Source organism: Lontra canadensis, unplaced genomic scaffold (genome assembly GCF_010015895.1).
Source record: "Lontra canadensis isolate GAN:19392208 unplaced genomic scaffold, GSC_riverotter_1.0 scaffold40, whole genome shotgun sequence".
NCBI lineage: Eukaryota > Metazoa > Chordata > Mammalia > Carnivora > Mustelidae > Lontra > Lontra canadensis.
In genome coordinates, this window is record NW_022631034.1 from 6047136 (window position 1) to 6073185 (window position 26050).

Consider the following 26050-nt stretch of genomic DNA (forward strand, 5'->3'; position numbering starts at 1 on the left):
ACACTTTCCCCCCTTCATCCCTCTTTTCCACTCCTTGCCTCTTCTTCTTTCTCACCTTCAATTCCTTCATACAACATTCAGATTTTGAGCACTAAAAATTGTGTCGAGCAATGTTAGGCAGTACAGATGTCATCAATCCCGCTGACCAGTTACAAGATATTAATTGAAAACAGGTTGCTTATAAACCAAACATATCTAAAGATGTTCTCCTATAAGAAATATGTTATCTGTGAGATTAAGAAAACATTATGATTCCTTTGATTTATTCATTTAATATCTCGATACAATAGTATATAATGTTATTGCAGAGAATATACAAACAATACTCTTGCTTTCTGATTACAGCAATTCTGTTCACAATGTCTCTTAAATCCTTTTAATATCTCTAAATTTAATTCAGTTGCATGAGGGGAAAGGGGTTTCTGAAGACAACTGAACACATTTGTCCATGGCCCTTTTAAATCACCCAAAACCTTTCACTACTTTATGGCAATAGTTACAGCTTTAAAGAAACCCTATCTTGTAGCATCAGTTTGGGCACTGGACCTGTGTCCAAACAACTTAGTGAAATTCACTAAAGAACAATTTAGTTCTGGACCAAAAAGGGTTATAAACATCTTCCTTAAATTGAACAAATTACCAGCTATCTGGAAAGTATAATGCCCTGGCTACTGTTCAAAAGAACAACACTTAATGCTGGCAACACCGCCAAATTCCTCCTTTCCTATATTCCCCTTTTCCTAGAGAAAGTGATTAAAAGACCAATTCCCATGCCAACTGGTTGCTTAAGAGCATCAAAGGTCCTCTGTCAGGATTCAGAACTTGATATGGCTTAGAAACCACTATGCTAATAGATAACCTCTTCAACATTATAAATCAAAGCCATATGACCACATTAAAATTCTATGTGCTAGTAGCAATATCCTGTGGTTTATAAAGTACTGTTGACCTACCTCTGGGAGATGGTTGGAATGATACAAAAGTTCTGCTCAGGTTTGGGGCATATAGTTACTCTTCAAATGAGAGTTATTTGTCCATAGCAAATAGCCATTTTTCTCTACCTCTGTATCTTTATTGATTTGATTTAATTGAAATCTTAGGAAAAAGGAAGAAGAGGTTCATGAATTCAGGTAGAAACAAAAAATGTTAGAGGTCACAATAGACATATTACTATTTTGAACTGTTCCTCTTATTTGATTAGAACTGCAAATGGCAAAAGCCTTACTATATAACTTAAAATCTTTGATCTTCTTAAAATTATAACAACTTAAAATCTTACAACCATACCACTGCATTTCAAACTTACCCTGCTGAAACCCTCAGTAAGCAAAACATCTAAAATCTTGACAAAGCATGTGTATGCATGCACATGCACACACACACAGAGAAGTTTTCTCAAACAGTACTCACCTTCTACTCTACTTAGTACATTTAATTTAAAAAAAAATACCTTTAGTGTCCAGTACATTTCTTCAAGACCCACCAGTAGGCTGTGTCTTACACTGAATGATTCCAATGTATCTGTCTTAACCCACTAGGATTTCTGCAGCAATCACTTAAGACAGAGACTTGTGATATGTAGGGATTCAATATATTTAATCACTATATACTTATATACTTACACTTATATAGTGATTATACTTATATAATATACTTAATCACTATAAATATGCAGACCCAACACAGTATTAAATACACTACAATTATTAAAATGTGAAATAACTAATAAATTAAAGCACAAACACATTTATCCCTTCACTTATCCTTCTATGGAGTCATTAATCTAAAAAATAGTAGATGCTAGCCTGATATATGTAAGGTTTGGTGTTAAGGCCCTAGAAAGAGTTATAGTGCTTACACACCCAGCTGGTTTGTCAATTAAAATGAACATAGCAGAGAACAGAAAGTACACTTTAACAAAACACCAAAGAACTTTTTGGTATTATTAAATTTCTTCACTATCTTTCAAATGATATTACATTTTTAGATACAGGGGACTAATTAAAATCTGATTTGATAATGAGTATGACCATGTACAAAAATCCTAAATTTTACTCTCTAGGTAATGGGAAGTTCTTGTTTCCACTGGTGCATCTGAAACACATAAAATAAAGAGCATGTGACCCAATTTTAAAATCCCTCTACAAAAGCAAAAAGACAGGTAATACAATGCATCTAGGAAAGAAAGAGCAATAAATTTTATTTTCTCTTATACATGGAAAGCATCTATGACAATCTATAATGGATCAGCAAACCTTTGAAAAGGATGGCATGGCAGAGATCAATAAGTCCAACTTCCCTCCCAATTCAGAAATCCTCTCTTGAACATCCTTGAGAGAGGCTCACTTCATTAATGATGGTTTTTAAATTACCATCTTTCTTGCAAAAGCATGGAGAAATACACCAAAAGTAGACTACACCTACACAGTGCCTTTAGAAAGTATTTTGAAGAAGTTAAAGGAAGGATGCCAAATGATCTAATACTCAGTTAACAAGGGAAAAAAAACAAAAAACAAAACAAAACAAAAACCTTATTAATGAATCTTCCCTCAGCTCTTCTAAGTACATTACATGATGTCTACAATGTCTTAATTTATGTCATGTTGAATATGATATACAAATGATTTGATTTCTAATCAAAAGTCTCAAATGGCTTGAGAGACTAATTCCTATGGTGGTCAAACACCAGAATCATGGGCATTGTTATGACCATATACTTCATAAGAAACTGGAAATTTTGATTAGTTCCTCAGACATTAAGCTACATAAAAGAAAGGCCTTTAATTCCTATTGATTTCAATAGGCAACTTGGTAGGAATTATCTCAGCATTTTGATTCCATATCCACAAACAGTTTACCCCTCCTTTACTTTCACTCAGTTAAAAAAAAAAAAAAAGATATGGAATTACTGAGTCTTGCCAATATTTATTAATCAATGTCTTTATTTTCCCACCCTTAACAACATTATTTCCTCAAATATTATTAATTGGCACATATTTAATTAAATATTTACACATTTGGTTTATTATTCTCATTATAATCTGGGTGTGGGAAAATAAATCCATCTTTCTTCTTTGTAATATGCCCCAATGTCATTATGGTTTAACTTCTATGCATGTCTCCCTCAAAAGCTATTATACCCAGTGCTGGTAAGCAACATTTATGGTGCCATGGGCAAAGCAGTCATTTAATCAAATATAATTAAAATCACTGAAATTATTACCTTTCACTATATATCAATCAAGTTTCCACCAGCAAAACTTAAAACATTCTGGACATTTAAAACAGGGAATGTAATGAAAGAAATTGATTGCAAAGTGTGTAGAACTGAGAAGCTGTATAGATAATGATAAGACAACCCACGAGTTCAAACAGCAGGAAGCCACTACTATTCCTAGGAGAGAAGAACAAAGAGATGAGAGCGTAAACAGAAGCCCAAGAGCCAGTTTTCTGGTAGATGATGGAGAATGGAGGTCCAACTGGGGAATGGGAGACACTGCCGGACACTGTCCAAAGCCATGAAGAAGGGGAGAAACACTGTGGAGTCAGACTCTTTATAGATCTTCCCTTCTTCCAAAATGACCCTCCATTGGGCAACTGCACAACATGAAAACAGATGATGATGGCTGCCTGGGAAATGCAGGCTCAGGGATTAGCTCTGCCATCTATCTCCACTAGCACAGGGTACAGAATGAAAGCTGGACTGTTCAATCAGGTCCAGAACTGTCACAAACAAGGTGTGAACCTTTTCCTAAGTTCTTCAGAAGTCAGGTATTACAGAATTAACTTATTCCATGGAGCTGTTCAATTGCAAAGCCAATCTACTGAAAATAAGTACTTCATTAACAAGAATGTGTTCAAAGATTTACACAATCACATAGGTTTATCAACTCTTCTAAACAAAAAAGGCTGGGCAAAATAAATCTATCTAGAAAACTTTAAAATAACTACACTGTCCTTTAACATAACAGATATACCAAGTAATATGTCATGCTAATTGAACAGCATTGCAAATCACTACAGGTAATGGTGAAGCATTTTATTCGGTATTCTAGAACACATTTTTTCCAAAATGACACACTAGGATAATCTATTTCCCTTTCTTTTTTGAAGAAGGGGAAAAAGTCAGAATTTTAAATATATTTGTCCAACACTACTGAATAAGCATTTAGGTCTTTAAATAATGCTCTAATGCTCTAAATTGAAAATGCTTATATAGTTAAACAGTGTATTTAAAATGTGTATTACATCAACGTGCAAGAATGACTCAACAATGTGAGACAATCTGATGATACCTAAAAGTACAGCACAATTGATTTCTAGAAATCAATTGCTATAGGTAATTCTGCAGTCTCATAAATAAATTCTTTACTTTCTTATAACCAATAGCAAGCATTTCAAAACAAAACTAATTAATGAAGTCTAATCAAAATGCCAATGTTTTGGACAAATAGTTCTGAAAAGTGATAAATACTCATCATATCCACTTATAAATCTACTTGAGAAAGTTTTGTGGCTTCTAATAAAAATATCTTCTGTGGAAATGTGCTCTATGTTCTCTGTTGTAAGCAAAAATCATCCCTTTTATTACAATATTATATTGGGATTTCATATATAACTTCCATTCAAACCTACTATATTAAAATGACAGAGTTGTGTTTAACTTTGCTAAGGTAAAAGAAGATATCACATTTAAGAAAAGAATCTCTTCCTTTCTTTGATTAAAGCATGACAAGTAGAGAAAAGGATTTTTTGAATTCATATCAGGAAGGCGGCTTAAAATGTACAAAAATCATACGTAAGAGCTGAGGTAGAAACAGACTGAAAGAATTAGCTTAAAAATGACATGTTTAAAAAATGTTCAGTCACTAAGAGGATATAAATGAGGATGTCCCTTGTATTGTTTCCAAAGAATATTAAACATTTTGGACATGTTAACATAACTGTGTTTATTCATATGATAAGAATAAAAAAAACTGACTTACATTAAAGTGACTGTAAAACTATATTTTAAAAATCATCTAAAATTTACATATTGATCCAGAGCCCTGTTATGTTTCCCCTGATTCTCCAGGTCTAGAAATAGAGGGTCCTAAAATGTGACCAATGTGGTTCTAGCATCTTCTGGTCTTTGCTATGTCACATCACAAAACATTAACTCCTATGTTCCGTGTACTACAAAATGCAATTTGAAGATTGGAGAAAAAGTTAATTTCTCCATAGGCAGATTAACAAATTTTGTTAGGTATAAACTACTAATATGAATTAAACATAGAGCAATTGAAGTCAATATTTAATAAGTTAATGAAAACATTAATTTGTGTTTGTAGCAAATTACAATGTATTCTAAGACATACATGCATGCACTGAAATCCAAAGTTTAAGCAAAGGCAGTACCAAAGGTTCTGTATTGAATAGATGCATCATTAAAACTCTATCAGGAAGGTCCAAATAGCTCAAGTGAATCCTTCAGAGATTTATCAGTGAATAACATTGTTAGGAGTAAGGGAAATTTTGACACTTAATATATTGCTTCACTAACTTTACAAGCAAAATTAAAATGATAAGAATGCTGTAGTTATTAAAAGAAGTTTCATTGTAAGTCCACTATTTAAGCTAACAGAGAAGATGATTTGTAAAATGATAGTTTTAGTTGGTAGATTACAGAATGGTTTCCCTGTTGTATTATAATGCCACTTAAGGAAAGTTTTGTTTTCCCTGATTTTTTTTTTTTCTCTAAAACAGGCATTCTGGCATTTAGGAGATAGAAATGTATCATTTGACCTTTACACTTCTATTTCATTAATGCAACCACAAGCAACAGAGTCACTGACTGACATGTTTGCACTTTCAGGCCTTTAGCTCTTAAAGTTATTTGATAACTGTTATGCCACTATTTGTTCTTTCTTAGAGACACTTTGAGGAATGTGTTACATTAAAAAACAGAGCATATTGGGTAAAGCTTAATAAATGATATCATGTAATTTCAGTAAAGTGTTCTCTTGAGCACTAGATTTTTGTACTTTGATGGGAGGGGGTGTATGTTTGAAGGCAAATTTTGTTTTGTTTTGTTTCCTAATGAATTAGAGAGCAACATCAAATATGATTCTAAATCTCCAATGTAAAAATGTAAAATATAACTGTGACATTACTTTTGATGAAAAATGTGACACCTGACTTACATACTCAATTGACAGTCCTTAAGCTCTGTCTGCATTGGTGCAAACAGAGCAAATACCAGATGCAGAGGGAAGAGTCAAGAAAAATAAATGATAGAATTGAACAATTTTTAACAGAATTTCTTATAAACACATATATTAAAATAGTTTAAAAAAGCCTACGGACAATGTAAAAAGGTAAAAAGTGGGATACTCCCTAGAGAATTACAGAATTACTATAAGCGAATTACTTTGGGTAAAAAGTAATGTAGATCAGACTTCTGTTTCATACGACAAGAAACTATTGTGGTTATTGAAAAAATAAACACTGTAATTGGTAGAAACATCACTTAAAAGAGACAGAGATTTTATTCTTTTTAAAAAGTTTAAGAGTCAAAAGCTCCCTCATTAAGATATTACAAAAGTCAGGATAGAGCATCTCAAAGGATGTGTTACAGTGTACACAAGTAAACAAGGGCTGCACCAAAGCAACAACACTGGAAGGATACTGCCCCAACTAGCTAGAGAAGCTTTAGTAGTCTAACCAATGAGAGAACTAAACCTAGGTCTCCTAGAAGCAGAATGTAGTTTCAGATATTTTAATTAGCTATAGCAGGTATTAGATTCATTAGAAACAAAATGCCAAGATATATCATCCAAGACAAGTAGTGTAACAAACCCTTTAAGTTGAAATGTTCATGCTCATTACAAATAAGCAATATGCTGCCACACACACATAGATTGCAGCTCCCATGATCTGTGTTTGCAGCCTCTCAAGGTAGTGTTTCACGCTCACCACTGTTGTTCAAACTTCCAAAACAAACTTAATATAAAGAACATAAATGGGGGTTTTATTTATATCCTCTATGTGACATATATCTTCAATGAAAAGGTATTTACTAAGTTAAAACAGATTATATGTTACTTTTGTATACATTCAGTGGCATTCTGTATTTACAGCATTATAGACAACTATTATGAAAGCATATTAGTCATTAGTGTATATCAGAAATTATAACAGTATTCCAAGTGAATTTGGAGTCCTAAGCATGTTTCAGAAGGTGTAAAACATATACCACACCCAGATCCCAGATCGTTAAATTTAAGATATGTTGCACAATTCAAACAGAAACCTATCCCACTCTCTGTCACCTTAGACATGCCATGTATACTGATTTTGTGCATGCACACTTACAAGCCAACTACCACCCAGTGGAGAGAAAGGAGATCTTTCAGGGAGATTTGAAGTGTACGTCAGCTGGGGGTGTCAGGAGGAGAAGGTAGGGAGATGGGAAATGAAGGAATAAGAGTGTTTAGCCTTTTTTAGATCTAAGCACTGCTGATCATCAATTCATATTTTCACAAGAGAAAAAAGAAAAGCTCACTCTACAGTGTTGCTCAGTGGTAAAATCAGGCTGTGGATGTTCACTAATGACAAAACATTTCAGTGCTCAAGCTTAGGGAAAAGAAGAGAGGAAGGGAGAGTAAGAAAAAGAAGTAAAACTGAACATGAAGGAGGGAGGAAGGAGAGGAGGAAGAAGGGATCAAGAGAAACAGAGAGATGGGGGGGTCATGTGTACACATGTGTGAGTGACAGTGTGTGGAACAGTGAAGGAGTGTGTGCCTTTTAGACAGTGAAAGAGAATGTGAATATGAAAGTGGTTGTTAGAGCATGGAAGTGCCAGTGTGTGTGAGGATGTGAAAGAGAGTATGGGAGTGAGTGTGTTGAAGGGAAACAGATTTGTGAGTGTGAGAAAATGGTAACTGGAAGGGTTCAGAGGGAACATGCATGTGTGTGTGACGGTGATGGGAAAGGAATGGGGAGAGGGATGGGAAATGTGACTCAAAAAAGGGAAGACAAGATCACAGAATAGGGACATGAACATGAACGAGGAAGAGAAAGAAGGAATGGGGAGAGGTGACGCGTGGAGGAAAGGAGGGGTATACAGGATCAGAAATCAGAGTGGTGAAGATAAACAGGAGGAGAAAATAATAGAAAAGGCAGGAAAGATTACAGAGAAAACAGAAAAAGGATGAAAACAGGCAACAGAGGAAAAGGAGAGTAAGAAGGAACCGGAAAACAGGAAAAGAAAATGAGGAGGGGGAAAAAAAGAAGGGAGGAAACAATCAGTGGAAGGAAAGAAAGCTGAAGACAGAGAAATTGAGCCTAAGTGTCCAAGTGAAAGGGAAAATAAATGGGAGCAGGGAGCCAGCAGTTTGCAAAAGTCGCTTAGGCTAGAGTAAAATAGAAACAAACCTGATAAACTTGTCAGACTCTCCAAGAGTACCCCATGACAGTAAAACACAGACCTTGTGAATTGAGTTTCAAAGTGGCATCTGCCCCTCCTAAACCTCACTCTTCACTCATCCCAGGACTACTTGGCGTTCCGGCAAAGTGCTTTAGCATCACGCGTCCAGCTTGCTACCTGCCCCAGCGTAAAGGGGCCAGGCTCCAGGCAGATCCAGCACCTGGATTTCTTGAGTGTGTGTGTGTGTGTGTGTGTGTGTGTGTGTGTGTGTGTGTGTGTGTGTTTATGGTGATCACCATCAGCATTATTACTCAGTGTTAAAAAAAAAACAAAAAAAAAAAGGCAAGAAGGGTGGAAAGAGAGACAGAAAGAAAGACTGAGACAAGTACGAAAAGCACGCCGTTCCTCCTACCTAAGCACCGCCGTGTCCCCTTTTCTGACCATCATGTTGTCCACGGCCGCCCAGGGGAAGTCCACACTCTGTCCAGCCGGGAGGCAGGAGGGTAGCAGGCAGCACAGGCTGAGGAGCACCGCCGCCAGCCACTGGTTCGAGCAACAAGCACCCTGCACCAACAGCATCATGTCCATCCCTGCTAGGGCTGCTCACTCTCCAGCAGCTTTCAGCTCGCACTCCCCCACCCCCTGGTGCTGGCGAGTCTTCCCGGGAACCAGGCGGCGCGCCACAGGATTTTTTTTTTTCTTTTTTTTCCCCTTTTTTCTTTTTTTTTTTTTTTGTGTGTGTGTTTTTTTTGGGGGGGTGGGGTGGGGGGGTTTCTTTTCTTTCTTTCTTTTTTTCCTTTCCCTTCTAGTTGTTGGCTGTTGTTTCTCTCTCTCTCTCTCTCTCTCTCTCTCTCTTTTTTTTTTTTTTTTTTTTTTTGCCTCCCCTCCTCCTTCTCTTCGCTTTCCCTCCCTCCCTCCCCTCCCACCCCCTGGCACCACGCTACACCTCCTCTCGGTTGCGTTTGGCCGAGTCCGGAGTGAGTCTAATTCTCGGGCGGCTCGCACACCATCTAGCGAGGAGGCGAGCGCTCCGGCGAGTGAGGGAGGAGGCGCGGCGGCGGCGGCGGAGGCAGGGCGAGCGGCGGCGGCGGGCGGCTGCAATCGCAGCAGCAGCAGCAGAAGCAGCGCGGGGCGCAGCGGCGGCCGCTGGCCCCCGGGCTCGCGCGCGTTGCCAAGCGGCCGTTTCCTTAGCAACCCCGCCCGGGGACTGGGGATGCAGCAGGGAAGGGTGGGGGGCGAGAAATGGAGGGAAAAAAAAAAAAAAGAAAGAAAGAAAGAAAACGGGGGGAAAAATCCAGAGGAGGAGGTATATCACAATTATGCAAAGTGAGGGGAAAAGAGAGATGCGTCTTAGACAAAATGCTTCCCTTCTTGTCGTATGCACTAGAGTGATGTTTCGCTAGAAAAGTCTCTGTGTCGGTGCTGAGGTGGAGAGCCGAGGGGCGCTTTGCTTTCCCTCTTTGGAGCGTTTTACCTCTTGAGACACCGTAACTTTAAAGTCCTCCAAGTTATAGTCGGCGCCATCATGACGCCAGGGACTGTGAGATTTTGTTGCTTATTTAATTCTTTCCAATCTTTCCTGGGCGGCCGCGCTACAGCCGACAAGTTGGCTACAGTCAGCCAACTAGTTCACTCTTTACCTCTTTTCGGAAATAGGGATGGTGGCGGGGGTGCTGCTTTTTGAGGGCACGGTGCATGCGAGGCCTTGCGGCGAAGAAGCTGCTGGATTTATTGGGTCAGTCAATACGGATGGGAGGGCGCCCGCTAGCCGCCCCCCAGCCCTATGCGTGATGACACTAAATAGTGTGTAAGTGTGTGAAGGATGGTCGAAGTAGAGCGTGTGTGTGTGTGTGTGTGTGTGTGTGTGAGAGTGTGTAGTATGCGCGTGCCCGGGCTCATGCGCGCGCCGCACGCAGGCGCGGTGGGAGGGATGGGGCGGGTCGTGGCTGGACGCAGTCGGGAAGAGACTGCAATCAAGTGTTTTAATTGTGTAGAGCCAGGCAGTCCTGTTATGTAAGAGGCAGGTTAACCCGTTTGAGCCTATCAGGCATAATGATCCGCGCACCCGAACCTGGGCAGGACTGAGTTTTCGGGTTTCACGAGTCATAGGGTTATATTGTTTCAGCAGCCTCCAAACCAGGTTGGACAGATTTCCTCCTCCGCGGCGCAGAGAGGCTCCCCCTGCTTCCCAAGCCGCAGCCTCTTCCGCGCTCGCCCCGCCGCTGGGAGCCGCTGTCCTGGCCTAAGGCTGAGCCGGGTGCTGGCTGGGCTAGGGGCCGCCCCCGCTATCTTTTCCTACTCCTTCCCTTCTTAAACTCGTTTCCAGATTGAAGACCCTTTAGCTCTTCCGGGCCATTTGCAGATCAATGCGAGAACCGAGGCTGGAGTCAATAGCAGTTACGCCAATCAATCTTGTTCAGTGAGGAGTTTGGGAAGCAGAGCGAGGAAGTGGAAAGAAACAAGTAATTAAAAAATATGCTCACTACCACTACCACCACCTCCCTCACCCCCCTTAAGCAGTCTTTGACGATTTTCTTCGCCTTGACTCCAGTCCTCCTTCCCCTGGAGGAAATAAATAAAGCAAAACCGCACATCTCTAACTCGTTTTCCATAATGCTAGCAGGATCCTTTGGCAAAGCGCACAGAAGCAATAATCTCTGCAGGGGTCAGCATCCGGCTGCCTCCCCAGACTGAGCTCTTTACGAGGCAGGCAGGGAGTCGTTTTGCTTCGCGGTATCGGTGCTCAGGGTGATTTTTATCGCAGTGCATGAGGATATATGGGGAAAATGGGGAAAGGGAAGTGTTCCCATCACCTGTGACCACCCAGACTGACTGTTCCAAGAGCCCCTAACTAGCATCACCTCCCCGCTGAACTGACACTCCAGTGCTAGGCAATTAACCGAGGCGCTTGCGGCAGGAGTTACTGATGTTATTAGTATTCAAGCTTAACTCTCAAACCTGGCTCAGAAATTGAGAGTGCAATAGTATTCAACCGTATTTTGAGACATCAATAAAATGTTAGTCATTTGCGGATGAATGAAAACATTTTCTTTACCGTCTGGTATGCTAGGGAAATAATTGTCAAATGACAGACTCTTGCTAATATTGATGCCAAATACCTAGATAACACTGTCATCCTGTTAACTGCGGTTTTTCTCTCGCGCGAGGTACACTGATGGATAAAGCTTAAAATTATGTAGGGCAAACGGGAAATTAGAAGAATCAGCATGTCACATGCATGGGCAAAACTATGCAGTATTATTTAATATTTTCTCTAGAAATGATCTAGATCCCATTGAAGAGAAGCAGAAGGCACAGCTTCCGGCATTGTGACTCAGTTTAGTGCTATTTTATGCGGAGATGGGATGCCAGCGTTTTCTAGTACAAGCTATGAAAAGCATCCTTTTGTAACTGCTGTTTCCCAGAGATCTGACATCTTGGGGGGGGGGAGCGGGGGAGGGAGAATTTCTGTGACCAGGGATGGAGCTGTGCAGCAGTTTTAATATGTACAACAACCCTTCAGGCTTGTAAAAGGAAACTGGAACCACTTATGTTTAAAGGCAAAGAGTTTATTTTCTTTATTTCTAGTTTTTATCTCAACTTACATTCACTGATCACAAACCACTTAAGTGTCACAAAACCAATCCAAGGGAGGCAATAACTAAACCTAGTTTATAGATGCATAGGCTATTGCAAAGATTATTTTCATGTACATCAGGCAGCCCCTATTACTATGTGTACTTTTGCTGTCCTGACTAGGGAAGAATTTGATTTTAAAAGCGCCATGACTTTCTTTTCTCTTCATTCTTTCTAAAGGCATTTTTCTGAGAGGCTTTTACAAGGTTTCCAGTATTTGCTTTTGTGGTCCTACATTTCTTCCAAGCAGAGACCTAAATTCTGGCGGTCTTGGCTTCTTCTAAGGGAAACCAGAACAAAAACAAATAACTAAATACAAGAAAGAAATCTCCCAGCTCAGATAGCATGTGGTTCCTTAGAGGAATATTTTTAAAGTATCAAGAATAGGTAACAGCATTGTTTGAACTTCTTAGATGGGGAGGGTTGGAGTGGTTATAGTAGGATGTAGGATACTCTCTTGGTCAGAGTATATAAGACCTGACATTAGAATGAGTTACTACTTCCTTTTGAATCATGTACATTTATTTTATTTTCAAAGCTCAACTTCTAATATTCTAAGAAATGTGCAACTAATTTGAGTTCCTTTGGGAGGAGAAAGATGGAGACTGATGTGTGTGATAACTGATTATGTCATTATCTAGATTGGTTTACATCCCTGTTTTTCATACCCTGAGACTTTTTTTTTTTTTTGAGTGAAATGTTTACATTTATATTGAAATATGCACTAAAACAGAATGAGTTCTACTAGTCAATGAAACTTCGCCAAAGCAGAATCACAAACTTCTGTTGGGGAGATCCAGTCAGCTAGCAGCAGTGATCCCCAAGCAGGAACACCAAGGAGAATCCTGGGAGACCCCACTCCAAAAAGCCTCCTTTCAAGAGACCCCAACTCACTTCTCCCACATGCACCCACACAGATTCAGGAGCATGGACATGCTCCTCATTTTCATATATTTTTAGTTTCTTCTTAGTTTCTTCTTTCTTCTTCTTACCTCAAGGTAAAGTTATAAGGAAGTTTCTTAAGCTTTCATAGTTTAATAAGCTTTATTTTTACAGTGTAAATGAGATCCACATTAGGAAAAAAATTAGAATATGAATTCACATTTGTTTTCTTTTTTTTTTTAAGATTTTTTATTTACTTATTTGACAGAGAGAGATCACAAGTAGGCAAAGAGGCAGGCAGAGAGGAGGAAGCAGGCTCCCTGCCAAGAAGATAGCCTGATGTGGGACTTGATCCCAGGACCCTGAGATCATGACCTGAGCCGAAGGCAGAGGCTTTACCCACTGAGCCACCTAGGCGCCCTCACATTTGTTTTCTGATGATGAGTGAGTAGACCCAGATACATCTTTCATATTACTGTCTAGGCATGAAAAATTTTAGGCAAGATAGGTCCCAGGACCTAATGGAAACTGCTAATGAGAGCACTTTGTAATTCCCGGGAGTTGGTCAGGTAGCCCTTATAAACAGGACATATGAATAATAGCTCTCTAGCATGGGCCATAATTGATTCTGTATTTGAATTAAGCTGGTTTAAGTTTGGAACACCTTGCCAACTTAAACTCACCTATCTAGAGTAATGATTTGCAGGGCACTGTGAGAATTACAAAGCTCAAGAATTTTGTTGGGGGCAGGAAAATATCCCTTTACTGAAAAGTTTCTCAAGCTAGACACTTTTGACACTTTGGGACAGGTAATTTGTTATGGGGATTGCTGTGTGCACTGGAAAATGTTTAGCACCACCCCAGGCCTCTACTTATCCAATATCAATTGTACTAAGAACTAACTTAAACCTTTGTATTCTTTAAATAGTGACAGCTACAGAGTATGCAGTCAGGAAATGGCTATTGAATAAAGGAAAGGAAAAGCAAAGTCATTTCATTGTTGACTCTATGTAAAAAATATATATTAATTTATTCACTTACTCATTTTTATCACTCTATTAAATGTGGATGTTGACCAAAGAGATAAAAAGTGGGGTTCAGTAGGGGTGCAAGAATACCTATGCTACTTCAAAGCTCTTCAAACCATTCCTATGGAATGACCCTAGAAAGTTCACCTAAGGACTTAAACCAGAAAGTGAAGTCTTATGATAAATGTAGGTGGAAATTATTTTCAAAATAGTGAAATTGTTATGCACTTGTAAGATAATGAGTACAGCTTTGCTATTTATCATCATATATTTGTATGGATTTTGGAAAAAAACTAAGAAATACCTCTATCATTATTTATTTAAGATTTTTCCTCATCCACTTCCAAAAGAACTTTAGGGACCTCAAGTGCATCTATCTAAATGTCAATTTTAATATTTTGTATTGGACTATCAGGAATGTAAAATCGTACACATTCAACTACTATTCTATTATGTTATTTTTAAATTTCCTATTATGTTCCATCTCTGCAAAAATATATACAGTATATAACTTGTGTGTGTATATATATATATATATATTTTTTTATAAAGATTTTATTTGGCGGGGGCAGTTTTAGTTTTACAACAAAACTGAGAGAGATACAGAGATTTCCCTTATATATTCTGCCCCACACACGTACCTTCCATTATCAGCATCATTCGCCACAAAGGCACTTTTATTTTTTTTAACCAAGGATGAACCTACATTGACAGAGCATAAGGATTCACTCTTGAGTTGTACATTCTATGGGTTTGGACAGATGTATAACAACATGCAGCCATCTCTATGATATCATACGGAGTATTGTCGCTACTCCAAAAATCTTCTGTGCTCTCACCTATTCATCTCTCTTCTGGCCATTCCTAATCTTTTTGTCTCCATAGTTTTGCTTTTTCCAGAATGTCATATAGTTGCAACCATACAGCATATTGTCTTTCCAAACTGGCTCTTTCACGCTTAGTGATAAAACATTTTAATTTCCTCTTTATCTTTCTATAAATTAATAGCTCATTTATTTTTAGTGCTAATATCCCATTGTCTAAATGTACCACAGTTTATTTAGCCATTCACCTAATTAAGGATACATTGATTGTTTACAAGTTTTGGCAGTTATAAATAAAGCTATTATAAACACCCATATGCAGGTTTTTTTGTGGACATACATTTTCAGTTCATTCAGGTAAATACCGAGGAATGGAATTGTTGGATCATATAATGAGTATTGTTTACCTTTTTAAAGAAATCACCAAACTGTCTTCCAAAGGAACTATACCATTTTTACATTCCCATCACCAATGTATGGGGGTTCTTCTTGTTCCAGACTCACTAGCATTTATTATTTCCAGTGTTCTAAGGGGTGTGGAGTGGTATGTCATTTTCATTACATTCCCTGGTTACCTATGATGTGAGGCACCTTTTCATGTGCTTATTTGCCATTTGTACATCTTTAAATGAGGTTTATATTAAGATCTTTGGCTCATTTTTTAATCAAGTTGACTGCTTATCATTGAGTTTTAAGAGTTCTTTGAATATTTTGGATAACAGTCTTCTATCAGATATGTCATTTGCAAATATTTTCTCTCATTCTGTGGCTTGTTTTCCAATTCCCTTGATATTGTCTTTCACTGAGCAGAAGTTTTTAATTTTAATGAGGTCTAGCTTATCAATTATTTCTCTCAATGATTGTGTTTTGTGTTGTATCAAAAAAGGCATCACCACACCCAAAGTCATCTAGATTTTCTTCTAAATTGTCCTCTAGGAATTTTTAAGCTTTGTGTTCTACATTTAAGTCTATGATCCTTTTTGAGTTAATTGCTGTAAAGGGTGTAAGGTCTGTTATCTTACATACTTTCAAATCTTAAATGACTTATTTTATCCCTTTATCACTTTTTTCTTAATTGGTAGATATTTTGTATATATATAGAAGGGGAGGGTGCTCATTGTAAAGATTTATAAACCATCTTGACTAGAATTAGTCATTCTTTAATTAGGATGAATTTTTACTACTAATGTAGTTTTCATTACATAGGTATAAAATCATGGCTTTAAAACATGGTCCTAAGCAGAAAAGAGCTCTTGCCATTGTATTCCATGACCACTTCTAGCAACTATTGGGATTTTTATTGCTTTTTAGTAAACTATGATATTCATAGTGAAGCGGAGTGATTGTTTTTCCTTACATTAGAAAAAACCAGCCAGGTTTGAAGTGGAATAACTTGAAAGGACTATATGAAATACCTTTGCAAATTTATTAAAGCCACCCATGTACATGGTATCTTTTTTTTTTTCTAATAAACAGCACATGGTTAACAACACATTTTCCGAAAAGTACATAAGTATAGAGGTGAATCTTAGTGCAGTATTATTTAAAGTTAACCTCCATTTAATTCCACCCAGATTAAAAAATGGAAAATTACTAGCACCCCTAGCAGCATCCTGGAAGCAACTTTTAATCCTAACCCCTATTTTCTCCCATAAAAGTGACACTATAATTTTTTATGGTTTTCATTTCCTCATTTTTTAAATATTTTCACTACTTAGTTTTGTATAAAAAACATAAAAACAATAAAAGCAACCAATAAAATTATTTCATGGTTATCATGTTCTTTTTTTAAAATATTTTACCACTAAGTTTTACATCTCTTCTGAACAATGGCTTGCTTTTCTATGTACTCTTACAAAGTCGTATCAATTATACAATATGTAATTATACAGTATAGACTTTTTTGTGTCTGGATTCTTTTGCTGAACATATTTTAAAATTTCGCTATGCCATTGTACAGCTGTTGTCACTTCAGTTTTTTGAATCTATGCAGCATTCCATAGTTTAAATTTACAATATATTATAGATTTATCCATTATAATCCATTATATTGTTGACAGACATTTATATTTTACATTTCTATCTCATACAGACGATGATGATATGAACATTCTTGCACATTAGTGCTGAAAACTTCCCCCAGCTTGAATAAAGCTGGCCTGCAAGTTTGTGGGAAACACACACCTACACACACACACACACACACACACACACACAGATTTATTTTAAGGAATTAGCTCATACAATCATGAAACTGGCAAATCCAAGGTCTGGAGTTAGAGAGGCAGGCTCCAGACCTAGAGAAGATCTGATGTTGCTGCTTGTATCTAAAGATAGTCTAGGGATGCCTGGGTGGCTCAGTCAGTTGAGCAGCTCTCTTTGGCTGAGGTCATGATCCCAGGGTTTTGAGATCAAGTCCTCCATGAGGCTCCTTGCTCAGTGGGGAGTCTGCTTCTCCCTCTGCCTGCCACTCTGCCTGCTTGTGCGTACTCTCTTTCTCTCTCTCTGACAAATAAATAAATAAAATCTTAAAATAAAAAAAAAGAAAAGATAGGGACGCCTGGGTGGCTTAGTTGGTTAAACCACTGCCTTCGCCTTGGGTCTGATCCCAGGGTCCTGGAATCAAGTCCCACATTGGGCTCCTTGCTCAGCGGGGAGCCTTCTTCTCTCTCTGCCTCTGCCTGCCACTCTTCCTGCTTGTGCTCTCTCTCTCTCTCTCTGACAAATAAATAAATAAAATCTTAAAAAAAAAAATAAGAATGCTTTAAAAAAAAAGAAAAGAAAAGAAAAGATAATCTAGAGGCAGAAAGAACTCTTCCCCCAGAGACCTAAGTCAGTTTTATCTTAAGGCCTTCAGTTGATTGAATGAGACCCACCCAAATTATGGAAGGTAATCTGCTTTACTCCAAGTCCATTGATTTTAATCTTAATCTCATCTAAAGAATCCCTTCACAGTAACATCAAGACTAGTAATTGACCAAATATCTGGATACTGTAGTCTTGTCAACTTTACACATAAAATTAACCACAGCAGTTTACTTCCAATTCATTGCAATGCTGAGGCATAGGCCTTCCTCATCTCAGTTTAAAGTAAGAAAGTTATTAATATACCAAATTTTGATTGACCCATATTCTATCCTGACAAAATTTCTAGTCAGTGTTAAAAATTCTCTTGTTGCTTAAATACATAGCATTAAAAAGGCTTGTTTTTCTCTTAAATCATATTAAATGAAGGATATAGGAGGGGCACCTGGGTGGCTCAGTGGGTTAAAGCCTCTGCCTTCGGCTCAGGTCATGATCTCAGGGTCCTGGAATCGAGCCCCGCATCCGGCTCTCTGCTCAGTGGAGAGCCTGCTTCCTCCTCTCTCTCTCTCTCTCTGCCTGCCTCTCTGCCTACATGTGATCTCTGTCAAATAAATAAATAAAATCTTTAAAAAAAAAAGGATATAGGAGACAGCTTTTATTTTATGGCTGATGATATTGTCTATGTTTGTTTTAATCATAGACCTTTAAAAACTTCACTGCATACCAAAACTATAATAGCAGAAAAAACCATTTTAATTGGGGCAGATGAGAATGTTGAAGCATCCCTACCTTGAACTTAATAGACCACTTCTGTTAGTGCCAGTGGAATCCTATGAATGAAACAGCATGTCAATCATTGTTCAGAAAGACTGTGTTTACATATATAGGACTCTCTGGCCCAGCAGGTTTACTAAGATCACATTTTTCAGGTGGCCTGTTACCTTATCAACACCAGTCTCTCAGTCACCTCTAGGATTTGAATCACCACTAATTCGTTCTCCATTGCTATTATTTTATCATTTTGAGATTGTTATATACAAAAATCATAGGGCATCCATCCTTTGAAGCTGACTTATTCATACAGCAAAATGCCTCTGAGATCCATCCAAGTTGTTTCTTGTATCAATAGTTTCTTCATTGTATTGCAGAGTCGTCTGCAGAATTGATGTACCACACTTTGTATAATCATTCACTTATCTGAAGATATTTTAGTTGTTCCCAGTTTGGGGCTATTACAAGTAAAGCTACGATTTAAAATCATGTCCATATTTTTAGGCACACTTATTTTCATTTCTCTGGAATAAAGACCCAGAAATGTGATTGTGGGGTCATGTAAATGTCTGCTTAGTTTTTTGCAAAGAAACTTGCAACCTAACGCAGAGTGGTGATACCATTTTATATTTCAGTAGCAGTCAGTGTATGACAGATCTGGTTTCTCCACTTCCTCACAGCATTTTCTTATTGTTATTAGTTTTAATTTTAGCTTTCCTAATTTGTAGTGATATCAAATACAAATATCTCATTCACTGTGATTTTCACTTTGTATTTCATTCATTGTGGTCTTAATTTACATTTTCCTAATAACAAATAATGTTGGATATCTTGTCATGTCCTTATTCACCACCCTTGAATCTCCAGTGAAATACCTCTTCATGTCATTTGCCCATTTTCTTTTATTTTTTTTAAAGATTTATTTCTTTATTTCAGAGAGAGAATGCAGCAGTAGGAGGAGAGGTAAGGGAAGGGATGGGGGGGGCGTGATGTGGGGAAGCACAACCTCTGCTGAGTGGGGAGACTGACCAGCTCAATCCCAAAATCCAGAGATCATGACCTGAGCTGAAGTCAGATGCTTAACTGACTGAGCCACCCAGTCACCCTCATTGCCCATTTTCTAACAAATTGTTTATTTTTCTTATTAGGTCTGAATGTTTTTCTTAAATATATTCTAGGTATGAGTCCTTTTACAGATAGGTGTTTTGAAAATATTTTCTTTTAGACTTTGCTTTTCATTTCATCCTCTTATAGTTTTGCACAAAGCAAAATTTTTAGTTTTAATGAAGTTTAGTTTGTCCATTTTTAAAAATTATTTTATGGATCCTGTTTTTGGTATTGTATCTAAGAACATTCACCACGCACTAGGTCCTGAAGGTTTCCTTCTATGTTTTCTTCTAAAAGTTTCATAGTTTTCCATCTAAATTTATGATTCACTTAGAGTCAAATTTTATACAAGGTATAATGTTTAGGCCAAGATTTTTTTTTAATTTTGTTTATGAATATTCAGTGATTCCAATTGAATTATTCCAATTCAATCACACCAATAATTTTTGAAAAGCACTGAATTCTTTTTGCACGTTTCTTAAAAGTCAGTTGTGTGGGGCTATTTTCTGGGTTCTTTATTCTGTTCCATTGATCTGTGTGTTTATCCCTTAACCATTCTTGATCATTATAGCTGTAAAAGTCTTCATTATAGCTTATAAGAGTGGTTCTTCCCACTTTATTCTTGTTTATCAAAATTCTTTTATTTATGCTACTTCTTGATATACATTTGGCCTCTTGATACACATTTTGGAATAATCTACATTAATTTATATATCTACAAAAATATTTTTGGTTTTTATTGGAACTTTGTTAAAACTGTACATCAATTTGGGGAAAATTGACTCCTTTACTATATTAAGACTTCCAATCCATAAGATAGGCATAACACTCCATTTCCTTAAAACTTCTTTGATTTCTTTCAACAACACTGTATAGTTTTCAACATATAAATCCTTTTTTGTTAGATTTATACCTAAGTATTTTACTTACATTTTGAACGCATATTTAATTTTAGTTTTCATATAGTCATCAGAATATATAGAAATACAATTAATTTTTGTTTTGACCTTGTATCTTATGACTGAACTCATTTACTCTAAGAAGTTAATTTTTCATTTCTTGGGATTTTTCTATGTAAACCATTATTTCATCTACAAATAGGAACAATTTCCAATTTTATTTTTTTCTCCCATTCTGTGTATCTTTTTTTACTTATTTATTTATTTAGTTCTTTATTTTTTGTTTTAGCCTATTGTGATAGCTAGGACTTCTAGTAATAGGTTGAATTGCAATGGGGGATGCGGGGAGAGTTTCTTCTCTGACACCATCATAGCAGGGATGGACAGGGGTGTGTCCTTACTGCTTGGTGGGGAAGAAAATCCTACCCAACTCAACCATTTATTTTAATATTTTCTTTTATTGTATTTATGTATTTACTTGCTTGTTTATGTATGTATTTATACACATATCTTGTCTCTTTAGTTAATGAAGTGTAGTTTACACACAATGTGACATTAGGTCTAGGTATACAACATGCAGATTCCACAGCTCTATACCTTATGCCGTGTTCACCACAAGTGAAGTGTAGCTGCCATCAGTCAACTTAAACTTTTTTAGTATCACCCCTTCTCTCAACTCCCAACCCCTTTATCTCTACCTACCCTTGTAAGAAAGGAAATTTGATAAGTTTTGTTGCAGCCTGGGAGGCTAGGCTATGCTCTTCATGGACCTTTGCTGGCAAAGGTGGTGTGGGGATGCAGTGTTTTCAGTGATATTTGGCAGGACTAGAGCAATTATCATCTAAAAGCTTTCTTCTTGCTAGGCTGGCCCTGTTCTGGTACTTTGGCTAGAGAAAGCAGGCTTTTTCTGGCAGGGTTTTGTTTCGTTTTTTGTTTTGTTTTGCTTTTTGTCTATGCCTATTGGTATTTCTGAGTTGCCATCTTCTCTGTCTGGCATAATTCATGAGGGAAAAGGAAAACCTGGGGAATGCAGAGCCATGTTGTTCTTCAGATCCTTGGGTTCCTAGCCAGTTGGTGTTCTTTTCCCTACCTTTTGCCAGTCATCTTGTGCTTGTTTTACATATTTCACGTTTTTAATGTACTTAAAAGAATGGGGTAAAATACATCTAATCCATCTTTCCTAACACATAACTGCATTTTTTTTTTCATTATAAATTTATTTTTTCTGGTTAGCTCAACCTAGGTTTTCATGTCTTCTGTCTCAGAATGTTGCTTGAATTGGCTTGTTCATTACCACCGTAGAATATAATGTCAGTAATGTTTACAAGGGAAGCATAAAAATCTAAGAAAGAAAAATGTAGTGTTTAATGAACTTTCTTAATTACAGAACTTCTCTGACCCAGTAAATATTTCAGAACACCTAGGCTGTGTTTATGTGATACCACTGAAATGGCTATGTCTCTATCAATCTTTACTTTTGCAATTCTATTGCTATTATTGATTGTCTAAGTCAATTAGAAAATCTTGATTGCAATATAAATAAATACAAAGATGGCTATATACAGTGGAAAGACTTTGTGGCTATAAATGAATAAAAAGTCAAAATTTTTATGAGTGTAGCTAATTTTAATCAGTATTTTTAAGTTAAATGATGTATTATAACTGGAATGAAAACTGAAATAGAGGATAAGAGACCTCAGTTCTTACCAAGTTTTAGCTACCTAGTGGTAAAGGATCAGAGACAAATCTTTTTCGTTGGACTCTATTCCAACTCTTGCCAACCAGCAGCGTTGGAATAATATGTAATCTTTAAGGTTATTTTCAGAATAATTGGACGGACTATGTATGTTTAGTGATTGAATAGTGTGGATTAATGCTACCTGATCACAGGTCATCTCAGTTCTTCCCCTTGGGCACTCAGTATTTACTCTCCATCCCTCAATTCTTTTGGATATGCTGACTGGATGTGAGCTGTCCACATAATTGATTTCTGTTTTATAATTATAATTATAATTATTATTATTATTTAAATAGCATAGTTTAAAAATACATCCTTCAATATAAGAAACATACAAACTCACTTTTTCCTTGGAGTTTAAGGGTAACATTTATTTGGACTATGAAATGGAGATTTGTAAACATGGGTATGTTAGGAATAATGAACAAAGAATCAAAGTTGGATTTACAGGATTAAAAGAATTAAAATATCTCTAGACTATAATTTTGGTAGGAGGATAAATGCTTTACTTTTATCATGGTACCCATCCTTTCCTGGCCTGTGCATGCAAACACAAGTACACAACACACTTTGTTAATAATTCAAGATATTTAAGGGACTGGTATTGGTTTAAAGAATATTTTACAAAACTCATGAAAATAGTTTTTTAATTGAGAAACGTCTGAAACCTAAAGGATATCCTCCCAAATTTCACAATCTCTTAATGAGGCATATCAGGTCTTAGAACAAATAAAACTATGCTCAATTTCTATAATTCTAATCTAGGGGCTACACTTATACTTATCTGTCAGTTTTAATTGAATTTATAAGGTAAGATTTATTTGTGATAATTCATGGATAATCTAATTATCCATATTCCAAAAAGCACATCCAGAGGCTATTAGGAATTCTTAATAATATTTAGTCCTGATTCTCTGAGAAATAAGAGAAGGACTATGGCCAGACAACAAGATTTCCTGTAGTCTGATTAGCTCATTTTTCCAAATGCTTTTTCTGTTGCCCATATCACCATACAGAATCCAATTTTGGCATTCCCAAATGACTCATTTATCTGGATTATTTGTATATAATGAGTGTGTTATTTTGTGGTGCAGGATCACACGGCTTTTGGAGTCTGAAACCAACTTTATTTCATTATGACTGATTTCCTAATGTTCCACACGATTTTCACTGCAGAATGGAGGCAGCAGCTTGGAAGTGATGATGAATTAGTATTTACTATAATTATTTCTCAGATAATTGCTATTTATATTTATCATAACTCTACCTCAAAAATGTATTTGTTTCAAAAACATTTTTGTTCTAGATGACTAATGATTTCTCCAAATTATCTTATGACCTGAGACACCATTGTCACTATCAAGTTTAACAAGAAAAACAGGTGCCAAGACAAGAGGATTTAAGACAAAATAGATATAAGGTATGAAAAAACAATACAAAACCCCCTACAGACATTCATTGAGAACTTATATGCCAAATGTAAGTTTTTTTTTAACTAACTATTTTTATAGATTATTATTTGATATACTTGTATGTTATCTATTTTCTACTTTGGCAAACAAACTGCATAATAAAAACACAAGTAACATATATTTGTTTAAAAATATTTGTTAATCATAGCTGTAAGTTAAAACATTAAGTTATAAAGGTATTTAATCAACAAAAGTTTTTGTTTCAACATAATTCTGAAACCTGTTTCCCTTTTTCATACTTTAAGTATCACAAATTTGTCATTATTGAGTTTCATCAAAGAACTTTACCATATCTCAAATTTAATATTATACAGCTAAATATTATTAGAAATTATTTTAGTGAGCCTATATTAAGCTTTATTTTTTTAAAGAATAAATACTAAACAAAATTTTGTTTATTATTTGCTAGGTATCATTAAAAAGTAATTGAAAATGCTTCATCTCTGTTCACCATAAAACGATGACTCTCTATTACCTAAATAACTAATTTCCAACATTCCTTTTTGCTCATCCATAAACCAATCATTCAGATTTTTTTTTTAATTATTCTGTCACAGACAGTCTACAGAATGGGAGAAAATTCTTACAAACCATGTATTGGATAAGGGGTTAATATTCAAAATAAACAAAGATCTCAGTCAACTTAATTAACAACAATACCAACAATAAAAACAGGGACAGAAGACATTTCTCCAAAGAGAACATCAAAATGGCCAATAGGCACATGAAAAATTCTCAACGTCACTAATTATCAGGGAAATACAAATCAAAACCATAATAATATATCACCTCATTCCTGTTAGACTATCATCAAGCCAAGCAACAACAGGTACTGGAGAAGATGTGGTTTAAAAGGAATCCCTTATATATTGTTGGTAGTGATGTAATTGGAACCACTATGGAAAACAATATGGAGGTTCCTAAAAAATTAAAAATAATCCTACCATACAATCTAGCAATTCCATTGCTGTGTATATACCCAAAGGAAATAAAAACAGAATTTTGACAAGATACATTCCCATGTTTATCACAACATTATTCATAATAGGCAAGATATGGAAACAATCCAAGTGCCCATCAATGAACGAATGGATAAAAAAGATGTGGTACATATACATAATGGAGTATTATTCAGCCATGGGAAAAGAAGATATCCTTCCATTTGGCTCAGACTTTTCCACTTGTAAGATAGACATATTTTGGGGGCACCTGAGTGGCTCAATTGGGTAAGCATCTGCCTTCAGCTCAGGTCATGATCCCAGGGTCCTGGGATTGAGTCCTGCATTGGGTTCCCTGCTCAGCAAGGGAGTCGGCTTCTCCCTCTCCCTCCCTCTCTGCAAGTGTGCTCGCTCTCTCTCACACCTTCACTCTCAATACATAAATACAAACTTAAAAAAATAAAAAAAGATGGACATATTTTCACTTCCAGAATTGGAGACCCAGACATTTAAAGAAAAGTTAGCTATAAATAATCACTGCCCATGAGAATGACTCTTGATGAACCAGTTTCCCACTCCAGTTTCTCTTCAGTGTACCTTTGGTAGCTGTCCCAGTTTTGACCTAGGCTTATCTACAGAGTCCAGTAGATCTCTTTATGGGAGGTTAGTGCAATGGTCATATCCTTTCCGATGTGGAGCAAAGTTCTCTCTCAGAACACAATATGTACACCATTAACTCATTCAGAAATTAAAGGAACCTTTGTATATATGGATCCATCATTTTTAGAAAGAGAAATTATATATATTTTCATCTATCATCATCATCTGGATATCAGTATTATGTGCTTTTCCCTGAGGTTTTTTCTGAGCAAGCAATCCAAGAGACAAGACAAAAAGCCTTTATGATCTAGCTTTGGAAGTTATGCATCATAATTCTGTCATATACAAATAGTTGTACAATCTTATCTGTGATTCAACGTGGGAGGCTTCTTCTTAAATACCAGGAAACAAGATCACTCTGAGACCCATCTTAGAGGCTAGCAGCCAAATATGTTTACTTGAATTTATAAAACTGAATGTTTTATATTTTCTTAATATTTAAAAATATTTTAATTTATCCAGCTTTTCAAGTCATTCATCTATTTCTAAATGTTAGGTTTAATTTCAGAATGATATTCCATTGTTTAGCTATGTGTAACTCTGTAGCTATAATTTATTTAACATATCTATTATTGGAACGTTTAGGTCATTTTATTTTTTGCCGTTTTAAAAAACCAATGAGCAAATTCAATGCTAAATCTTTACATAGAAATAAATTAACAGGCAGCACTCGGCTGGCTCAGTCAGTTAAGCATCTGCCTTCAGCTCGGGTCATGATCCCAGGCTCCTGGGATGGAGCCCCACATTCGGTTCTTACTCAGCAGGGAGTCTGCTCTTCCTTCTCCCTCTGCTGCTCCCCTGCTTGTGCTCTCTCTCTCTCTCTGTCAAATAAATAAATAAAGTCTTTTAAAAAGAAATAAATTAATATGGATCCTTAAAATGC

The 26050-nt window shown here is 36.6% G+C and overlaps 1 protein-coding gene across 1 annotated transcript in view; it reads right to left on the minus strand.

The window, feature by feature from the left end:
- NEGR1 (neuronal growth regulator 1) overlaps positions 1-9128 on the minus strand; it is an 849270-nt gene extending 840142 nt beyond the window's left edge. Inside the window, exon 1 of the mRNA XM_032870106.1 lies at positions 8820-9128. Within this exon, the coding sequence (XP_032725997.1) occupies positions 8820-8995 (176 nt within the window). The 5' untranslated portion in view covers positions 8996-9128. The remainder of the gene's footprint in view (positions 1-8819) is intronic.
- Between the last annotated feature and the right edge of the window lie 16922 nt (positions 9129-26050).